The following is a 22,578-nucleotide window of genomic DNA, read 5'->3' as shown; positions in this document are numbered from 1 at the left end:
AATTTCACTCTGCCCTTTGAATTGCACATCGATCCAAGTGGGGATGGTTTGGGTGCAGTAGTGTACCAATCCCAAGACAATCAAAGGCGAGTGATTGCCTATGCAAGTCGCAGTCTCAGCAAAGCCGAGCGCAATTACCCTGCTCATAAGTTAGAGTTTTTGGCTCTGAAATGGGCTGTCACCAAGAAGTTTCATGATTACTTGTATGGCAACTCATTCACTGTAAAGACTGACAATAATCCCCTCACGTATGTCCTAACTTCTGCTAAGTTGGATGCAACTGGGCATCGCTGGCTCGCAGAACTTGCTACTTATGACTTCTCCCTTGAGTATGTTCCGGGTGCAAGGAATGTTGATGCAGATGCTTTGTCCAGGTTGCCGCGTGAGTCCATGGACATTCAAAGTGTGTCTGCTCTCTGTAATTGGCAACTCATCTCATCATGTGCCGTGGAGACACTCTCCCTCTATCAGGAGGTGATGAATTGTATGTTGGCGGTCGATGGTATGGAACCTTCTGACGTTGTTGCTAGCCAACGGATGAGAACATATCAGCAAGCTGATTCCTCAATCTGTTCGATTTTGGACCTCATCCGTAATGATACATGTCCAACCAAGGAGGCTCTTAAATCCATGGACCGGGACACTGCATCCATTCTCAGGCAGTGGGACTCACTCACTGTCAAAGATGGCCTTCTCCACAGGCAACAACTTTCAGATGGTGTAGTACCCTACTATCAATTGATTGTTCCTCAGTCTAAAAGAGATGAGGTCATTACCCATCTACATGACGGCATGGGACATCTTGGTAGGGACAGGACCGTGGCTCTTCTCCGGACACGGTTTTACTGGCCGGGAATGATCACGGATGTGGAGAAAAGGATTCACTGCTGCCAGAGGTGTATACTTCGTAAAGCTCCTAACCAAACTGAGCGTGCACCATTAGTTAGCATCAAAACCACTAAACCTATGGAGTTGGTGTGCATGGACTATCTCAGCTTGGAGCCCTCCTCTGGTGGTTATGAGAATATCCTGGTCATTACGGACCATTTCACCAAATATGCTGTTGCCATTCCCACTCGCAACCAAACGGCACGTACTACAGCCAAAGTACTGTTTGATCACTTCATTGTTCACTATGGCATTCCAGAGAAGTTGCACTCTGATCAAGGCCGGAACTTTGAGAGTGATATCATCAAACAGCTGTGCAGCATATTGGGTATTCTCAAAACGCGGACCACTCCGTATCATCCAATGGGTAATGGTCTATGTGAGCGGTTTAATCGGACGCTCTTAGGGATGCTCGGCACTCTGGAGGAGCAGCAAAAGGCAAAGTGGAAAGATCACCTTTCTCACTTAGTTCATGCCTATAACTGTTCCCTCCATGAGTCAACGGGGTTCACTCCCTACTTCCTCATGTTTTGCAGACAACCTAGGCTGCCTGTTGACGCTGCTTTTGGTACATCACTGGCCAATATTTCATCACCAGCTTATACGCAGTTTGCTGCTGATCTAGAGCGCAAATTACACACTGCCTATGAGCTTGCAGCTGCAAACCTTGAAAGGGCTCAGGCTAAACAACGCAAAGCCTATAATCTTAAGGCACGTGGAGCCACACTCAAGGTTGGTGACGTTGTATTGGTGCGTAACGTCAACATACGTGGGAAGCAAAAACTGGCTAACCGGTGGGAAGAGGAGTATTACGTGGTTGATTCTCAACCTCATGCCGACATTCCTGTGTTTAAAGTTCATAAGGAAGGAACCAGAGAATGTCGTGTACTCCACCGTAATCTACTCCTTCCCATTGGTACGAATGGTCAGCCCATACCCAGGCCAAGGCGCACACCATCGACATCGACGACGACGACTACTACTACTTTTGTTTCAACACCATCTTCTGGCGAGCTTAAGGACACAAGTACTGACACAACACTGGAGATCTCAACAACCAACATGGATATTGAGAGTTCTCCTTCTCCAGTGTCGGTATCATCCCCAGTGTCAGCACTGCCACCAATCAGCTCGCCATTTGCAAGTGTGTCACCAGTAGTTTCACCATCCACACCAGCACCAACTGCACCAAACAGTTCTATCCCTGGCTCAGGACCGTCAACTCCACAGCCACCACCTCGGCGAGTTGGACGAACCCGAACAAAGCCAAAGTGGATGACAGATGGGCAGTTCGTTGTAAAACAAAGTGTCTGGGTGTGAGGATGTAATTAAACATTGCCGCTATTTAATGGCGAGGTCGCCATTTCCCAAAGTGGGGGTGTATGTAGCCGGGTGGTGGTGCTAACTCTGAATGAGTTATAGCCATATAAGTACCACCCACTTATAACCCCCCTTAGATTCATTCTATACATATATACATACATGTTCATCTATTATCACCATCACTTCATTCTGTGTTCATTATATGTTCATTATATGTTGTCCTTGTCTGCAGTTGAATGTCAGCCAACTAACACCAACCTGATACCCTTTTGCAGCCTCTGTAATTTCTCCAGCTTCACCTGGACTTCCCCCTATCTATTTTTAGATATGTTCACCACTTTATGTGACTGAAGCATCTTGACTTCCTTTTAATACCTGTCAGATGCTACCTTTCTTTTGATTGGCCCTTTGGTCCACTTCTTTAACTTCCTTTCTCACCTGCCCTCCTCATGCATTCTGCATGAACTCTTTATGGAGGGAGGACTCTTGTTTACAGGTGAGAAACATTTCAATATTCTTATCTCTTTCCATCCTGCTTTGGAAACAACTATATTTATAGAAAGGGTATCACAGCTTATCATTAAAGTAAAATATATTTAATTGCATTATTATTTAATTTGTTATATCTAAATGTTTGCCAGCTCACACATTTTGTGTTACATTAATTGAGCACATGGTCTTCAACCATGTGCTCCCCAACATATCCCTATAAATTAATCTGTTTCCTTTTGGCTTAAATTAAATTATAACATATTCTGCATGAACTCTTTATGGAGGGAGGACTCTTGTTTACAGCTTCCCTCCCACCATCTACTCCAAAAGAATAAATATCATCATCATCTTCAAGAACTGCCTCATGTTTTGACTAGCAGCCCAGTGGCTGGACACATCACACCACGCCCGGCTACAAAATGGCGCCCAACGTGGGGCTGCTAGTTTCATCAGCATCATCACTTGTACAGTGAGAAGAGGCAGTTCATCATCCAGTAGATGGAATTCAATATACAAGAGTTCATGCAGTTTCCGAGGACATCTTATACGCTTATGTGGATGAATAATTCATTCATCAAACTGTTTTTTGAAGTGTATGGACCTTGTGACTTTTGATTTTTTGTGTTTCACAAATTCAGGACATTGACTTTTTGAGCCTGACTATCGAGACATTTGTGATCCACCTTGTATATTTCTATTTATCCTGTGATATATATTATATGTTTATCATGTTTATATTTGTTTGAAATTTATAATCATATTGACTTTTACAGAGTATTGATTATATTACAAATTCTATTTCTACCACATTTCTATGTCTACAGTGTTTATTTAAATTATATATATATATAGTATAGATTCATTTTCATCTCGCTGACAAGTTTATTCTGAAAAATTAATTGGAGTTCATATCTATTCAAAATTTCACCACTGATCAAAATTTCAGGTTAATATTAAGCTACAATTACACTATATGCATATAATTACATCTAAAAACAACACTACATAACTTAAAATCCTATCCTCCATATACACAATCCTACATGACAAACCATCTTCCCAAGGCAAGAGAGTTAACTGACTTTAAAAGTCCAGTTTCAACCCTTGCCGAACTAGGCTGGTATTATGGAGTTACATTTTTGCTGGACTAAAGAGTCTATGCATAGTCCAATCAAAATCGCGCAACAAAATCGAAATATGGTTAGTAAACTGTCGTGCAGCTTTCGGTCGATTGCAGGATTTGCAAAGCATGTGCACCGCCAACTCGTTGTAAGCAAATATTTTCCAAACCTTTTCATGTTTTTAATCAAGGTGCCCGCGTGATTTGATGTACTTTGCGATGTAAGAACCGTTTTATCAAAATATAGATCTTTATTATCAATCAGATTGTCTTGACCAGGCGCCGCCATTTTGTTTGAAACAAATGCAAGTGATGGAATGGGATTGGTCCATAGGAGAGGCTTAGAAGGGACATAACTCATAATAACCACTGGTGGCGCTACGATCGTGCCCAGGAATTCCAGCCTAGTTCGGCAAGGGTGGAAACTGGACTTTTATAGTCAGTTAACTCTCTTGCCTCGGAAAGATGACATGAAACAAATAAATGCAAAGACTTACCCAACCTGAGTGAGAAGCTTCCTCACTGTCAGTCCATTTCTGGAACCTTGTATAACAATAGGCTGATTCTGGCTGACTGTGCAACTTACAACCCTGCCCAGCTGTTTAATATGACCTCAATTACCCAAGCTACCCCTGACCTCCCTATTGTAACTCCGCAGCTATCAGCCATACCCAGTTAGCCTCCCTGACTCTAACCTGTTCCTATGGTGTTACCTGACAGTATCTAACAACAACCCCCCAAGCTTAATATACCCATTTAACCATACCATACTACCTCTATATCTATTTTGTACAAAATTTAAGAAATTTGGTATTTGTTTTGTTTGTAGAGATATTCAACACAAGTTCTTTTTGTAAAATATTTCACTTTTGACCATGTTTTGCCCATGCTCTTCAACAGGTTCAATGTTTCTCTCCAAATGTCTGTGTGAACCCTGCTCTGAAATTGTTAAATTGAGGGAGATTTTATTGTTAGTTTTTCCTGAGTATTTAGTCAGAAAATATTTGAATATCAACATTCTCATCAACTTTTGCTATGTGGCTGTCTGTGTTGACATTTCCAACTGTTGACTGCATATCCAGGTGAGCTGCAGTGCTGTGGCACTTTTTTCTCAAGTACTTGCCAACACTGCAAGTTGCTTCAGCTTCTAGTACATCGCTATCTGATGGCCAGTGCAAAGAAAGAGCAGATGAGAATGATCCAACCCCAGGCCTGAGCTGTAGACCAAACAATAGAGGAATGTTGTATCTCTCTTTGTTCTGTACTCATGGTACATTGGTCTGAATTTTAATTACTGTGCTACATTGTTCTCTTATGACTGCAAGTGAACATCAGATATGTTTGATTTTTACAACGATTGTTCATCTTCTTGCAGGAAACCAGAATTGCTGAAGGGTGTTTACGACATGGGTTTCAATGCTCCCTCCAAAATCCAAGAAACAGCTCTACCAACATTATTAGCAGATCCGTAAGGCTGAGTTTAGAATAAGTCAAATGTCTTAAGCTTGCATTATTAGTAGACATCTAAACTGTTGTTCTGTTGTTCATCATGTTCAGTGGCAAAGTGTTTTTGATTCATTGTAAAGATGTACTGTCATATAGGGTAGAACTGATGTAAAGGATGGCATGGTGTGGGTTTCTCTTTTTGACCAATATTTTGATATTTATTCCAAGGCAGTTAGATGTACCGTATATCTTTTGATGATGACGGCATGGAAAGGATTTATAGGCTTTTTATGAGATTTGAAGAATAAAACAGAGGGTCTCTAACTTAACTAGCTAAAGCCACATTTATGTCTTTCCATGAAGTAGAAGGCAATGTGCATCTGTTTAAATCATTCATATGCTTTTGCGATACATTATTTATATGACATTGATTTCTTTCAAGATTTTCGAAGAGTGATTTTTCTCAATATTTTCTGTTTGCATACTTTAATTGAATACCAGTGATTGGAAACAAATTGTTTTTCATTTGAGGATTTTTAGCATAAGCCATGTGTGGCAAGATCTGTGTGTAAGAACTCAATGTGTCCATCTGTTTTAAGATCAGTCTGTAACGTTTAGAGAACTGGATGTAGAGATTTTGTAGCACAAGTCACTCGCTGTGGTTATTCAGTGGTCAGATCCCAAGCACCCCCAGCTTGTCATGGGGACTACATCAGGGACTGGGTGGCCAGAGCAGGTCCCTACTACCCCCAACTTGTCATGGGGACTACATCAGAGACTGGGTGGCCAGAGCAGGTCCCAACTACCCCCAGCTTGTCATGGTGTCTACATGAGGGAGTGGGTGGCCAGAGCAGGTCCTATGTACTTCCCACTTGTCATGGGGACTACATCAGGGACTGGGTGGCCAGAGCAGGTCCCATGTACTTCTCACTTGTCATGGGGACTACATCAGGGACTGGGTGGCCAGAGCAGATCCAAACTACCCCCAGCTTGTCATGGTGTCTACATGAGGGAGTGGGTGGCCAGAGCAGGTCCCATATACTTCCCACTTGTCATGAGGACTGCATCAGGGACTGGGTGGCCAGAGCAGATCCCAACTATCCCCAACTTGTCATGGTGACTGCATCAGGGACTGGGTGGCCAGAGCAGATCCCAACTATCCCCAACTTGTCATGGTGACTACATGAGGGAGTGGGTGGCCAGAGCAGGTCCCATGTACTTCCCACTTATCATGGTGACTACATCAGAGACTGGGTGGCCAGAGCAGATCCAAACTACCCCCAGCTTGTCATGGTGTCTACATGAGGGTGTGGGTGGCCAGAGGAGGTCCCATGTACTTCCCACTTGTCATGGGGACTACATCAGAGACTGGGTGGCCAGAGCAGGTCCCATGTACTTCCCACTTGTCATGGTGACTACATCAGAGACTGGGTGGCCAGAGCAGGCCCTACGTACTTCCCACTTGTCATGGTGACTACATCAGGGACTGGGTGGCCAGAGCAGGTCCCATGTACTTCCCACTTGTCATGGGGACTACATCAGAGACCGGGTTTGCCAGAGCAGATCCAAACTACCCCCAGCTTGTCATGGTGTCTACATGAGGGAGTGGGTGGCCAGAGCAGGTCCCAACTACCCCCGGCTTGCCATGGTGACTACATCAGAGACTGGGTGGCCAGAGCAGGTCCCATGTACTTCCCACTTGTCATGGTGACTACATCAGGGACTGGGTGGCCAGAGCAGGTCCCTACTACCCCCAACTTGACATGGGGACTACATCAGAGACTGGGTGGCCAGAGCAGATCCCACATACTTCCCACTTGTCATGGTGACTACATCAGGGACTGGGTGGCCAGAGCAGGTCCCTACTACCCCCAACTTGTCATGGGGACTACATCAGGGACTGGGTGGCCAGAGCAGATCCCAACTACCCCCAGCTTGCCATGGTGTCTACATGAGGGAGTGGGTGGGCAGAGCAGGTCCCATGTACTTCCCACTTGTCATGAGACTGCATCAGGGACTGGGTGGCCAGAGCAGGTCCCAACTACCCCCAACTTGTCATGGTGACTACATCAGAGACTGGGTGGCCAGAGGAGGTCCCATGTACTTCCCACTTATCATGGTGACTACATCAGAGACTGGGTGGCCAGAGCAGATCCAAACTACCCCCAGCTTGTCATGGTGTCTACATGAGGGAGTGGGTGGCCAGAGGAGGTCCCATGTACTTCCCACTTGTCATGGGGACTACATCAGGGACTGGGTGGCCAGAGCAGATCCAAACTACCCCCAGCTTGTCATGGTGTCTACATGAGGGAGTGGGTGGCCAGAGCAGGTCCCATGTACTTCCCACTTGTCATGGGGACTACATCAGAGACTGGGTGGCCAGAGCAGGTCCCATGCACTTCCCACTTGCCAAGGTGACTACATCAGAGACTGGGTGGCCAGAGCAGATCCCAACTACCCCCAGCTTGTCATGGTGTCTACATGAGGGAGTGGGTGGCCAGAGCAGGTCCCATGTACTTCCCACTTTTCATGGGGACTACATCAGAGACTGGGTGGCCAGAGCAGATCCAAACTACCCCCAGCTTGTCATGGTGTCTACATGAGGGAGTGGGTGGCCAGAGGAAGTCCCATGTACTTCCCACTTGTCATGGTGACTACATCAGAGACTGGGTGGCCAGAGCAGGCCCCATGTACTTCCCACTTGTCATGGTGACTACATCAGGGACTGGGTGGCCAGAGCAGGTCCCAACTACCACCGGCTTGTCATGGTGACTACATCAGAGACTGGGTGGCCAGAGCAGGTCCCATGTACTTCCCACTTGTCATGGGGACTACATCAGGGACTGGGTGGCCAGAGGAGGTCCCACATACTTCCCACATGTCATGGTGACTACATCAGGGACTGGGTGGCCAGAGCAGGTCCCTACTATCCCCAACTTGTCATGGGGACTACATCAGAGACTGGGTGGCCAGAGCAGATCCCAACTACCCCCAGCTTGTCATGGTGTCTACATGAGGGAGTTGGTGGCCAGAGGAGGTCCCATGTACTTCCCACTTGTCATGGTGACTACATCAGAGACTGGGTGGCCAGAGCAGATCCAAACTACCCCCAGCTTGTCATGGTGTCTACATGAGGGTGTGGGTGGCCAGAGGAGGTCCCATGTACTTCCCACTTGTCATGGGGACTACATCAGAGACTGGGTGGCCAGAGCAGGTCCCATGTACTTCCCACTTGTCATGGTGACTACATCAGAGACTGGGTGGCCAGAGCAGGCCCTACGTACTTCCCACTTGTCATGGTGACTACATCAGGGACTGGGTGGCCAGAGCAGGTCCCATGTACTTCCCACTTGTCATGGGGACTACATCAGAGACCGGGTTTGCCAGAGCAGATCCAAACTACCCCCAGCTTGTCATGGTGTCTACATGAGGGAGTGGGTGGCCAGAGCAGGTCCCATGTACTTCCCATTTGTCATGGTGACTACATCAGGGACTGGGTGGCCAGAGCAGGTCCCTACTACCCCCTACTCGTCATGGGGACTACATCAGAGACTGGGTGGCCAGAGCAGATCCCACATACTTCCCACTTGTCATGGGGACTACATCAGAGACTGGGTGGCCAGAGCAGATCCAAACTACCCCCAGCTTGTCATGGTGTCTACATGAGGGAGTGGGTGGCCAGAGGAAGTCCCATGTACTTCCCACTTGTCATGGTGACTACATCAGAGACTGGGTGGCCAGAGCAGGCCCCATGTACTTCCCACTTGTCATGGTGACTACATCAGGGACTGGGTGGCCAGAGCAGGTCCCAACTACCACCGGCTTGTCATGGTGACTACATCAGAGACTGGGTGGCCAGAGCAGGTCCCATGTACTTCCCACTTGTCATGGGGACTACATCAGGGACTGGGTGGCCAGAGGAGGTCCCACATACTTCCCACATGTCATGGTGACTACATCAGGGACTGGGTGGCCAGAGCAGGTCCCTACTATCCCCAACTTGTCATGGGGACTACATCAGAGACTGGGTGGCCAGAGCAGATCCCAACTACCCCCAGCTTGTCATGGTGTCTACATGAGGGAGTTGGTGGCCAGAGGAGGTCCCATGTACTTCCCACTTGTCATGGTGACTACATCAGAGACTGGGTGGCCAGAGCAGGCCCTACGTACTTCCCACTTGTCATGGTGACTACATCAGGGACTGGGTGGCCAGAGCAGGTCCCATGTACTTCCCACTTGTCATGGGGACTACATCAGAGACCGGGTTTGCCAGAGCAGATCCAAACTACCCCCAGCTTGTCATGGTGTCTACATGAGGGAGTGGGTGGCCAGAGCAGGTCCCATGTACTTCCCATTTGTCATGGTGACTACATCAGGGACTGGGTGGCCAGAGCAGGTCCCTACTACCCCCTACTCGTCATGGGGACTACATCAGAGACTGGGTGGCCAGAGCAGATCCCACATACTTCCCACTTGTCATGGTGACTACATCAGGGACTGGGTGGCCAGAGCAGGTCCCTACTACCCCCAACTTGTCATGGGGACTACATCAGAGACTGGGTGGCCAGAGCAGATCCAAACTACCCCCAGCTTGTCATGGTGTCTACATGAGGGAGTGGGTGGCCAGAGGGGGTCCCATGTACTTCCCACTTGTCATGGTGACTACATCAGGGACTGGGTGGCCAGAGCAGGTCCCATGTACTTCCCACTTGTCATGGGGACTACATCAGAGACCGGGTTTGCCAGAGCAGATCCAAACTACCCCCAGCTTGTCATGGTGTCTACATGAGGGAGTGGGTGGCCAGAGGGGGTCCCATGTACTTCCCACTTGTCATGGTGACTACATCAGGGACTGGGTGGCCAGAGCAGGTCCCATGTACTTCCCACTTGTCATGGGGACTACATCAGAGACTGGGTGGCCAGAGCAGGCCCCACGTACTTCCCACTTGTCATGGGGACTACATCAGGGACTGGGTGGCCAGAGCAGGTCCCAACTACCCCCGGCTTGTCATGGTGACTACATCAGAGACTGGGTGGCCAGAGCAGGTCCCATGTACTTCCCACTTGTCATGGGGACTACATCAGAGACTGGGTGGCCAGAGCAGGCCCAGCGTACTTCCCACTTGTCATGGGGACTACATCAGGGACTGGGTGGCCAGAGCAGGTCCCAACTATCCCCGGCTTGTCATGGTGACTACATCAGAGACTGGGTGGCCAGAGCAGGTCCCATGTACTTCCCACTTGTCATGGGGACTACATCAGGGACTGGGTGGCCAGAGGAGGTCCCACGTAGTTCCCACTTGTCTTGGTGACTATATCAGGGAATGGGTGGCCAGAGCAGGTCCCTACTACCCCCAACTTGTCATGGGGACTACATCATAACCTGGGTGGCCAGAGCAGATCCCAACTACCCCCAGCTTGTCATGGTGTCTATATGAGGGAGTGGGTGGCCAGAGCAGGTCCCATGTACTTCCCACTTGTCATGGGGACTGCATCAGGGACTGGGTGGCCAGAGCAGGTCCCAACTACCCCCAACTTGTCATGGTGACTACATCAGAGACTGGGTGGCCAGAGCAGGTCCCATGTACTTCCCACTTGTCATGGTGACTACATCAGAGACTGGGTGGCCAGAGCAGATCCAAACTATCCCCAGCTTGTCATGGTGTCTACATGAGGGAGTGGGTGGCCAGAGGAAGTCCCATGTACTTCCCACTTGTAATGGGGACTACATCAGAGACTGGGTGGCCAGAGCAGATCCAAACTATCCCCAGCTTGTCATGGTGTCTACATGAGGGACTGGGTGGCCAGAGCAGGTCCCAACTACCCCCAACTTGTCATGGGGACTACATCAGAGACTGGGTGGCCAGAGCAGGTCCCATGTACTTCCCACTTGTCATGGTGACTACATCAGAGACTGGGTGGCCAGAGCAGGCCCTACGTACTTCCCACTTGTCAAGGTGACTACATCAGGGACTGGGTGGCCAGAGCAGGTCACATGTACTTCCCACTTGTCATGGGGATTACATCAGAGACCGGGTTTCCCAGAGCAGATCCAAACTACCCCCAGCTTGTCATGGTGTCTACATGAGGGAGTGGGTGGCCAGAGCAGGTCCCAACTACCCCCGGCTTGTCATGGTGACTACAGCAGAGACTGGGTGGCCAGAGCAGGTCCCATGTACTTCCCATTTGTCATGGTGACTACATCAGGGACTGGGTGGCCAGAGCAGGTCCCTACTACCCCCAACTTGTCATGGGGACTACATCAGAGACTGGGTGGCCAGAGCAGATCCCACATACTTCCCACTTGTCATGGTGACTACATCAGGGACTGGGTGGCCAGAGCAGGTCCCTACTACCCCCAACTTGTCATGGGGACTACATCAGAGACTGGGTGGCCAGAGCAGATCCAAACTACCCCCAGCTTGTCATGGTGTCTACATGAGGGAGTGGGTGGCCAGAGGAGGTCCCACGTAGTTCCCACTTGTCATGGTGACTATATCAGGGAATGGGTGGCCAGAGCAGGTCCCTACTACCCCCAACTTGTCATGGGGACTACATCATAACCTGGGTGGCCAGAGCAGATCCCAACTACCCCCAGCTTGTCATGGTGTCTATATGAGGGAGTGGGTGGCCAGAGCAGGTCCCATGTACTTCCCACTTGTCATGGTGACTGCATCAGGGACTGGGTGGCCAGAGCAGGTCCCAACTACCCCCAACTTGTCATGGTGACTACATCAGAGACTGGGTGGCCAGAGCAGGTCCCATGTACTTCCCACTTGTCATGGTGACTACATCAGAGACTGGGTGGCCAGAGCAGATCCAAACTATCCCCAGCTTGTCATGGTGTCTACATGAGGGAGTGGGTGGCCAGAGGAGGTCCCATGTACTTCCCACTTGTAATGGGGACTACATCAGAGACTGGGTGGCCAGAGCAGATCCAAACTATCCCCAGCTTGTCATGGTGTCTACATGAGGGACTGGGTGGCCAGAGCAGGTCCCAACTACCCCCAACTTGTCATGGTGACTACATCAGAGACTGGGTGGCCAGAGCAGGTCCCATGTACTTCCCACTTGTCATGGTGACTACATCAGAGACTGGGTGGCCAGAGCAGGCCCTACGTACTTCCCACTTGTCAAGGTGACTACATCAGGGACTGGGTGGCCAGAGCAGGTCACATGTACTTCCCACTTGTCATGGGGATTACATCAGAGACCGGGTTTCCCAGAGCAGATCCAAACTACCCCCAGCTTGTCATGGTGTCTACATGAGGGAGTGGGTGGCCAGAGCAGGTCCCATGTACTTACCACTTGTCATGGTGTCTACATCAGGGACTGGGTGGCCAGAGCAGGTCCCATGAATTTCCCACTTGTCATGGTGACTACATGAGGGACTGGGTGGCCAGAGCAGGTCCCAACTACCCCCGGCTTGTCATGGTGACTTCATCAGAGACTGGGTGGCCAGAGCAGGTCCCAACTACCCCCGGCTTGTCATGGGGACTACATCAGAGACTGGGTGGCCAGAGCAGGTCCCAACTATCCCCGGCTTCCCATGGGGACTACATCAGGGACTGGGTGGCCAGAGCAGATCCCAACTACCCCCAGCTTGTCATGGTGTCTACATGAGGGAGTGGGTGGCCAGAGCAGGTCCCATATACTTCCCACTTGTCATGAGGACTGCATCAGGGACTGGATGGCCAGAGCAGATCCCAACTATCCCCAGCTTGTCATGGTGTCTACATGAGGGAGTGGGTGGCCAGAGCAGGTCCCATATACTTCCCACTTGTCATGAGGACTGCATCAGGGACTGGGTGGCCAGAGCAGATCCCAACTATCCCCAGCTTGTCATGGTGTCTACATGAGGGACTGGGTGGCCAGAGCAGGTCCCAACTACCCCCAACTTGTCATGGTGACTACATCAGAGACTGGGTGGCCAGAGCAGGCCCTACGTACTTCCCACTTGTCAAGGTGACTACATCAGGGACTGGGTGGCCAGAGCAGGTCACATGTACTTCCCACTTGTCATGGGGATTACATCAGAGACCGGGTTTCCCAGAGCAGATCCAAACTACCCCCAGCTTGTCATGGTGTCTACATGAGGGAGTGGGTGGCCAGAGCAGGTCCCATGTACTTACCACTTGTCATGGTGACTACATCAGGGACTGGGTGGCCAGAGCAGGTCCCATGAATTTCCCACTTGTCATGGTGACTACATGAGGGACTGGGTGGCCAGAGCAGGTCCCATATACTTCCCACTTGTCATGAGGACTGCATCAGGGACTGGGTGGCCAGAGCAGATCCCAACTACCCCCAGCTTGTCATGGTGTCTACATGAGGGAGTGGGTGGCCAGAGCAGGTCCCATATACTTCCCACTTGTCATGAGGACTGCATCAGGGACTGGGTGGCCAGAGCAGGTCCCAACTACCCCCAACTTGTCATGGTGACTACATGAGAGACTGGGTGGCCAGAGCAGGTCCCATGTACTTCCAACTTGTCATGGGGACTACATCAGAGACTGGGTGGCCAGAGCAGATCCAAACTACTCCCAGCTTGTCATGGTGACTACATCAGAGACTGGGTGGCCAGAGCAGGTCCCATGTACTTCCCACTTGTCATGGTGACTACATCAGAGACTGGGTGGCCAGAGCAGGTCCCATGTACTTCCCACTTGTCATGATGACTACATCAGAGACTGGGTGGCCAGAGCAGGCCCTACGTACTTCCCACTTGTCATGGGGACTACATCAGAGACTGGGTTTGCCAGAGCAGATCCAAACTACCCCCAGCTTGTCATGGTGTCTACATGAGGGAGTGGGTGGTCAGAGCAGGTCCCATGTACTTCCCACTTGTCATGGGGACTACATCAGGGACTGGGTGGCCAGAGGAGGTCCCATGTACTTCCCACTTGTCATGGGGACTACATCAGAGACCGGGTTTGCCAGAGCAGGTCCCAACTACCCCCGGCTTGTCATGGTGTGTACATGAGGGAGTGGGTGGCCAGAGGAGGTCCCATGTACTTCCCACTTGTCATGGTGACTACATCAGAGACTGGGTGGCCAGAGCAGGTCCCAACTACCCCCGGCTTGTCATGGTGACTACATCAGAGACTGGGTGGCCAGAGGAGGTCCCATGTACTTCCCACTTGTCATGGGGACTATATCAGGGACTGGGTGGCCAGAGGAGGTCCCACATACTTCCCACTTGTCATGGTGACTACATCAGGGACTGGGTGGCCAGAGCAGATCTCAACTACCCCTGGCTTGTCATGGTGACTACATCAGAGACTGGGTGGCCAGAGCAGGTCCCATGTACTTCCCACTTGTCATGGGGACTACATCAGGGACTGGGTGGTAAGAGCAGGTCCCACGTACTTCCAACTTGTCATGGAGACTGCATCAGGGACTGGGTGGCCAGAGCAGGTCCCATGTACTTCCCACTTGTCATGGGGACTACATGAGGGACTGGGTGGCCAGAGGAGGTCCCACATAATTCCCACTTGTCATGGTGACTGCATCAGGGACTGGGTGGCCAGAGCAGGTCCCAACTACCCCCGGCTTGTCATGGGGACTACATCAGGGACTGGGTGGCCAGAGCAGGTCCCAACTACCCCCGGCTTGTCATGGTGACTACATCAGAGACTGGGTGGCCAGAGCAGGTCCCAACTACCCCCGGCTTGTCATGGGGACTACATCAGGGACTGGGTGGCCAGAGCAGATCCCAACTAACCCCGGCTTGTCATGGTGTCTACATCAGGGTGTGGGTGGCCAGAGCAGGTCCTATGTACTTCCCACTTGTCATGGGGACTACATCAGGGACTGGGTGGCCAGAGCAGGTCCCATGTACTTCCCACTTGTCATGGTGACTTCATCAGGGACTGGGTGGCCAGAGCAGGTCCCTACTACCCCAAACTTGTCAGGGAGACTGCATCTGGGACTGGGTGGCCAGAGGAGGTCCCTACTACCCCCAACTTGTCATGGGAACTACATCAGAGACTGGGTGGCCAGAGCAGATCCCAACTACCCCCAACTTGTCATGGTGTCTACATGAGGTAGTGGGTGGCCAGAGCAGGTCCCATGTACTTCCCACTTGTCATGAGGACTGCATCAGGGACTGGGTGGCCAGAGCAGGTCCCAACTACCCCCAACTTGTCATGGTGACTACATCAGAGACTGGGTGGCCAGAGCAGGTCCCATGTACTTCCCACTTGTCATGGTGACTACATCAGAGACTGGGTGGCCAGAGCAGATCCAAACTACCCCCAGCTTGTCATGGTGTCTACATGAGGGAATGGGTGGCCAGAGGAGGTCCCATGTACTTCCCACTTGTCATGGGGACTACACCAGAGACTGGGTTTGCCAGAGCAGATCCAAACTAACCCCAGCTTGTCATGGTGACTACATCAGAGACTGGGTGGCCAGAGCAGGTCCCATGTACTTCCCACTTGTCATGGGGACTACATGAGGGAGTGGGTGGCCAGAGGAGGTCCCACATACTTCCCACTTGTCATGGTGACTGCATCAGGGACTGGGTGGCCAGAGCAGGTCCCATGTACTTCCCACTTGTCATGGTGACTATATCAGAGACTGGGTGGCCAGAGCAGGTCCCATGTACTTCCCACTTTTCATGGTGTCTATATGAGGGACTGGGTGGCCAGAGCAGGTCCCAACTACCCCCAACTTGTCATGGTGACTACATCAGAGACTGGGTGGCCAGAGCAGGTCCTATGTACTTCCCACTTGTCATGGTGACTACATCAGAGACTGGGTGGCCAGAGCAGGTCCTATGTACTTCCCACTTGTCATGGTGACTACATCAGAGACTGGGTGGCCAGAGCAGGTCCTATGTACTTCCCACTTGTCATGGTGACTACATCAGAGACTGGGTGGCCAGAGCAGGTCCTATGTACTTCCCACTTGTCATGGGGACTACATCAGAGACTGGGTGGCCAGAGCAGGTCCTATGTACTTCCCACTTGTCATGGGGACTACATCAGGGACTGGGTGGCCAGAGCAGGTCCCTACTACCCCCAACTTGTCAGGGAGACTGCATCTGGGACTGGGTGGCCAGAGCAGGTCCCACATACTTCCCACTTGTCATGGGGACTACATCAGGGACTGGGTGGCCAGAGCAGGTCCCAACTACCCCCAACTTGTCATGGTGACTACATCAGAGACTGGGTGGCCAGAGCAGGTCCCATGTACTTCCCACTTGTCATGGTGTCCACATGAGGGAGTACTTGGCCAGAGCAGGTCCCACATACTTCCCACTTGTCATGGTGACTGCATCAGGGACTGGGTGGCCAGAGCAGGTCCCATGTACTTCCAACTTGTCATGGAGACTGCATCAGGGACTGGGTGGCCAGAGCAGTCCCCATGTACTTCCCACTTGTCAAGCAGATTGTATCATTTGCCTGATTGTGTGTCATCTTACCTCAGTTGTGTCTGACATAGATCATACTATTCTATCACTGTTTTGTCTCATCAAGACTTGATAATATACAGGGCACTCTGATAGCTAGAATATTGCTAACTCACAAAATCTGAAGATCAGTTCATATTTTTGTGTATTTAGAATTGTGTTCATATATAATGAATATCCTGTATTGGCATAGATAATAGTACTGATGTTTTCAGGCCTGTGAACATGATTGCCCAGAGTCAGAGTGGTACAGGGAAAACTGCAGCCTTCGTTCTCACCATGCTGAGCAGATGTGACACATCCATTGATAATGTGCAGGTGAGACTACTGCCTGTGATGTTTATGTTTGTGCCAAATATATAGAGGTTAAATCACGCTTGTGTGTTTGGGGATGGTAAATATCCTGCATTAGGAATAAACATTGTATTTAGCAAGCTTTGTGAATACATTGTGTTTATTCCTAATATAGGATATTTACCATCCCCAAACACACAAGCGTGATAACCTCTTTATCACCTAATGTCATTCTTTGATTCTGTGCTTGAAAATCACTTTCCCTCTCTCTTAAACATTACCGAAACATTGCGTGTTTTCCTGGAATGTGTGCATTAATGTTTATTACGTCACAGGGTAAGTGATGTGTCAGTTGGACAGTGACAGTAGCCAATATAGTTCCAACTGAAATCTGTTTCTTACACAGTGGCGAAAGCAACATATATGCAAAGCAACAATTGTTTTTACTTGCCTTTCGTGGCAATCCATCAATCTGTCCGCAAGAGTAACTGCCCTTTGTCAAAGGGAAGCTACTCTAACCCTAGTCTATGAGACGTCACGGCCACGTTCAGACGTTGTTGACAGTCGGCCTGTCCTGTCTAATGTTAAGAAATGCAGTCAGATGTACACACAGCGACAAAACAAAACAAGGTAACAATTCAAACATATTTTGGCCAAATCCAACTATTTTAATTTGTGGAAAATGTTTCAAGCCACATAGGTTTACAAGCACAGATATGGCTACTGATCCCGCTTGGCTAGGAATTTATATCTCCAAAGTTGCCAAAACTTATAAAATGCCTTAGCTGTATCACAGTTAGACACTGATTTTCAGTATATTAAACTGTTCTTTTGATGTTGCAATTATCCCTGTTGTTTATCCAGTTTCCAGATGGTTAAATCTGACTCGATTGCCGAATGACAAGGGCGACGCCATGTTTGTTTATAAACACTGGAAGTAGTCCCTACTCGACCTTTGGTATTTGCATCTCTATCCGCATATGACCCCAACTGATATCGTTTTTGTATGATAATATGTAATTATTTCTTATCCTGATATACACTTATTATCTTCAATCCCATAACATAGAACCCAAGATGTGCCTCCTCACTAGTGGGTACTCACAAGGGGTCACCAACCACGCTTACCTTCTTGTCATGGCAAACATAGTTGTGAGCTGCTCTCAATATCTTTAGTATTGGACTCAAAATCTGTTGTTATCGTTGTTTTTGTGCACTTTTCCTGGTAACTAATGTCGTGGGTGATCATTTTGTGGAATGTTACTTCACACAATAATGCCTCAAATGGTTTACTTGTTTGGCACATTGTTGTGGGTTTTTTTAACGTTTGGTCGCCAGATAGTTGTGACCAAATTGCTTTCAGTCATCATCAGTATGTGTTTGTTATTTTACAGTTTGTATTTTTTGTTGAACCTCACTATTCAGCAAGATGCTGATCAGCTCATTCCCATATACCTCTGGTTTCTGTTTCAAGGGTGAGATTATTTACGCAAAACACAGCCTATCATGGTGATCTATGTGGGAGTGAGCTACATTTATTCATGATGACTGCGAATAAGGTCCCCAGATTTTACAGCAGCAGCGTGACTTCTACAGCCTCTGTCCCTCTGATGAGATGATGTGTCAACTTGGGGAAGTCAGACTGGACAGACACTCCAGTTGATAGGCTAATTCGACAGGAGCAGGGATCTCTTTCTGGTTACACAAGACATTAATCAAGAGATCAATTAATCAACTCAGACGTTTTCAGTTTTTTCTGCAAGAAGCCTAAATCAGCCTACTTTTGAAGCTAGTCTCAAGATATAACTGTTGTGGTGGATGCTCCAGTTGGAAGCCTTTGGCAAAGTCTCTGAGTCCTCATTCCTGCCCACCACCTGTTTTAAGATGCATCTCAACAAGGAGGGGGTCTCAGGGATGTGGTCAGAGGAGCAGGAGACTGCATATCAAACACATGGAGTTTCTGGCAATACAATGTAGGAAACACCAAGGTTCTGGTCTCCAGAGACGACTCCACAGTGACACACTACATCAACAAGAATGTTTCATGCTGGTAGAACTCAGCAAGAGATAGCGAATATGCTCAATGTGTCCCAGACTGTGATTTGCAGACTTTGGAACAGCTTTCTGCAGACAAGATGTTAGAGATCAGCCATGCACAGGGATTAGAAATTGTCTGCATGCTTGGCAACCATTGTTGTACCACCATTAACCATTCAACACATTCCAGCCAGACACCATGCAATGGTTGTTAGAATCTGGGGGAATCACCGATAGTCTCTTGGTATGTTTTCAGATGTGTCCAGGTTCACTCTGAACTCGCTGGATAGGTGTGGACATGTCTGGAGGCATCCTAGCAAACATGATGCGAACATCAAAGTAAGGGAATATGACAAATTTGTTGGTGGGTCTAACAATATTGGGCAGAACCACTATGACTGCCAGAATGCCACTGTATATTGTCCATGGAAGGGTTACTGGACAGTACTTCTGAGACGACATACTGACACCAATAGTTGTGCCGTTTGCATGCCAGGTTTTTGTCTTTCAACCAATACCCCTTGAGTCCACCGTGTACATATCTAAGCTGACAACCTCCATCAGCAGAACATCACCAGAATGCAAAGGCCATCCAAGAGCCCTGACCTTCCCCCATACAGCACATCTAGGACATGATTGGGAGAAGTATACACTGACACCAAAGGCCACCCACTACCAGTCCTAGACAAATTCTGCAGTAACATTATCAATATTCTGTGGTAAAATTACCAAAATTTCACACCTAAAGTTACCAAAATTACAAAAGAATTACAAAAACTCGAATCCAAATCCGAAACAAAATAATTCCCCACACTGTCAATATAAACAGTTGTCATTGTATAATATGCATAGCGTCACCGATATATACTTCATAAACATGGTTTATGTAGTCATAATACCAAAAGAACATTTTATAGTGAGAATTATTTGGTATTTTTGCAGGAATCATGTTTTGTATGTTTGAATCATGTTGCATGTTTGGGCAAAATAATACCGGAAGGATGTTATTAGTGAGAATTATTTGCAATTTTTGCATGAATCATACTTTGCATGTTTGAATCATATGTAAAATATTTGGGCATCATTTTCGATAGACGATCTTGAAAATAATGAGAATAGTGTGATGATTGATAAAAACAGGCAAATTTCATGATTTTTCTGCAATTCTGCGCTGAGTTACATTTTTTGTTAATCTTACCATAATCATGGAATTGCAGAATTAGTCTGGGACTGCTCTGCGTTAACTGAACTGGGCCAGGTGCTGCAAGAGGAGTGGACTATACTCCCTCAAATTGTCATATGGAGATTGATTCGGACTAGGCCAGACAGTACAAACAGATGTTTGACTAATCGTGGGTGCATGACCCATTATTGATCAAGTCATCTGAACTTCTTCATTGACTGCAAAAGCCTCTCATCTTTCTTGGAAGTTTGGACCCTTTCAATACACCGCAAAGATGTTTTGTTGATTGTCATGTTACACCTTGTCTCTCCTTTTTTATAATCTGCCCATTACCATCACTTGATATCTCCAGTCTGAGCATTCTGTTAAAAGGGACACATCTGTTCATATTGAAGATATCCCCAAAATATCAAATTTTCAAGCACATAATTCCTCGGAATACCTTACCTCTATAACATCATAACCACAGTCCTGCATTTTGGTTGTGCTCATGCTATAAAATCTTCAGAATTTTCAATAGACTCCTCTTCACTGCCAAACAGTACTGGAACTGCTCCACTGCGCCACTGCGCCTGCACAAAGGTGGAAAACTTTACTTTTTTCCTGTGTGTGCCCGTGGGTACGGGTGGCCCAGTCATCTAAGGCACCGCAATTCGCTGAGTTGCATCCCTTGGGCACGCCAGAAACCTATGATTGTGAGTTTGAATCCCGGTTCGCCCAGATTATGTTTCTAGGTTTTTCAGCACCATACCCGTGTTCGTGGGTTTCACTGAAGTGGTAAATGTCTGAGACCTGCATCACTTCAGGCTTTCCTCCTACATTAAGCTGACCCACCATGATATAACTGGAATACTGTTAAAAGCAGCCTTAAACCCAACTCCACCATGATATAACTGGAATACTGTTAAAAGCAGCCTTAAACCCAACTCACTCACTCACTCACTCACCCACCCACCCACCCACCCACTCACTCACTCACTCACTCACTCACTCACTCACTCACTCACTCCTGTGTGTGCCAATGTCAACAGCAGACATATTGTATCTGTTAAAATTAGCTCACAATTTGTTTTGATTTCATACTTTAATGTCTGGACTTCGTTTGGTACAATATGAAAGATTTTGAACACATGCTAAATTGGCTTATTGTTTACTTTATAATCGTCATTATTGTGATTTGGCCAAGGAATTATTATGAAGCCATGAATAAGTCTGTGTGTTACATTGCATGAATCACACTGCTTGCAATTAACTTGTGTTCTTGTGCACAGACAGCCCATGTGCCAATGAGGTCTGTGTGTTGTCGTGACTTCATATTGACCTGTCAGATCCTTCATGTAAGTTCCGCCCCCTGAAAGTGCAGTAGTTCCTATCACTGATGTTGCTTTAAGTGTAGTCCATCACCGTCCAGCATCGCAGCTACTGATTCTGCCACCGACTGAGGGATAAGCTTTGCACTATGTTGTATTGGGATCAGAAATCATTTAAACAATTAAAATATTTATGATATTTGTAGACATTTCCTGACAGCAGCTCTAAGGTTTCACTCGTCCCCTGCCAGAAGTGTGTGCAGCTTTCATGTGAGAGGGAAATGAGGCTCGAAGGAAATAAACTTTTGTCATTGACCAGGTGGAAAGTGCACCAAAGGTTTGAGGCATATTTTGGATTCTCTGTTACTGGTTATGGGATCGAAGAGAAGGAAAGTGCAATTTGTTGTGGCTATGGACTAATATCATGAATGTTCTAATTGATTGAATTTGTGCTCCTTCTACACTGCTACAGCATCTATATAGAAGTGTGTATTATTCACAAAAAGATATGGTGACTGATGTCTGGTATGCTATGATCTGTTTGCCCTGCACAGAAAAAGTCTTATTCTTTGGTAACATTAACAAACTGTCTTTGTTTTATTGTTCCAGTGTTTGTGTCTTGCACCAACGTACGAGCTAGCTCTGCAGATTGGGGAGGTCACAGAGCAGATGGCCAAACACATGACAGATTGTAAAATAGGCTATGCCGTCAGAGGACAAAGAGGTTTGAGTCTTGTATGCTGGACACTTTGGATTTCAGTGATTTGTTTGTGTCGTGCAGAAAGACAGGAAATAGGTCTTCAAATTAACTGCTCCTGGGGCAGTTCAAGGCCTCCAAATGTCAGCTATCATTTTAATACTTGTATGTTGATGCATTTTACAATATTGGGTCTATGAAAACAAGTTTAAAGGATAGAAAATTTATATATATGAAGTAAATGGCCAATTGAACAGTGAAGAATTGTTTCTGGACAACAACTTCAGATTGGATCAGAAAAGGCCACGAGTGACCTTCCTATAGGATCAAGCTCAAAATATGGTCTTTCGTAAATTATGTTTGTCCTTTTCC

General features: G+C 48.0%; 2 protein-coding genes across 15 annotated transcripts in view; both read left to right on the top strand.

The window, feature by feature from the left end:
- LOC124132285 (ATP-dependent RNA helicase DDX19A-like) overlaps positions 1–22,578 on the top strand; it is a 99,670-nt gene that overhangs the window by 39,745 nt on the left and 37,347 nt on the right. Inside the window, exons 5-7 of the mRNA XM_046496137.2 lie at positions 5,199–5,291; positions 16,901–17,003; positions 22,119–22,233. Coding sequence (XP_046352093.1) covers positions 5,199–5,291; positions 16,901–17,003; positions 22,119–22,233 — 311 coding nt within the window. The remainder of the gene's footprint in view (positions 1–5,198; positions 5,292–16,900; positions 17,004–22,118; positions 22,234–22,578) is intronic.
- On the top strand, positions 5,305–16,460 carry LOC125378607. Of its 14 annotated transcripts, none has more exons than XR_007220378.1 (4): positions 5,305–6,891; positions 6,951–9,487; positions 9,784–12,795; positions 13,859–16,460. XR_007220378.1 is itself a non-coding variant. In XM_048394310.1 (4 exons), the coding sequence occupies exons 3-4, from the start codon at positions 14,071–14,073 to the stop codon at positions 15,312–15,314; spliced, it is 1,008 nt and encodes a 335-aa protein (XP_048250267.1). In that variant the 5' UTR covers positions 5,305–9,133; positions 9,370–12,795; positions 13,859–14,070; the 3' UTR covers positions 15,315–16,460. The 14 variants fall into 14 exon arrangements, 5 of the variants coding, with proteins under 5 accessions (XP_048250267.1, XP_048250270.1, XP_048250266.1 ...); XR_007220377.1 differs by having other exon boundaries at positions 5,305–8,070; positions 8,307–9,487; XR_007220382.1 differs by having other exon boundaries at positions 5,305–9,487; positions 9,784–10,846; positions 10,906–12,795.

The sequence above is a fragment of the Haliotis rufescens genome, unplaced genomic scaffold (assembly GCF_023055435.1).
Source record: "Haliotis rufescens isolate VD_foot unplaced genomic scaffold, xgHalRufe1.0.p SCAF_13, whole genome shotgun sequence".
Taxonomy (NCBI): Eukaryota; Metazoa; Mollusca; class Gastropoda; order Lepetellida; family Haliotidae; genus Haliotis; species Haliotis rufescens.
The sequence above is the reverse complement of the archived record's forward strand: the minus strand, read 5'-3'. Positions and strand labels throughout refer to the sequence as shown.

Excerpts from the sequence above, each read along its gene's own strand:
- LOC125378607 (XM_048394310.1), top strand. The coding sequence starts at position 14,071 with ATGAGGGAGTGGGTGGTCAGAGCAGGTCCCATGTACTTCCCACTTGTC. Across the intron at positions 14,569-14,804 it reads AGACTGGGTGGCCAGAGCAG|GTCCCAACTACCCCCGGCTT; the intron begins GTCCCATGTACT and ends TGGCCAGAGCAG.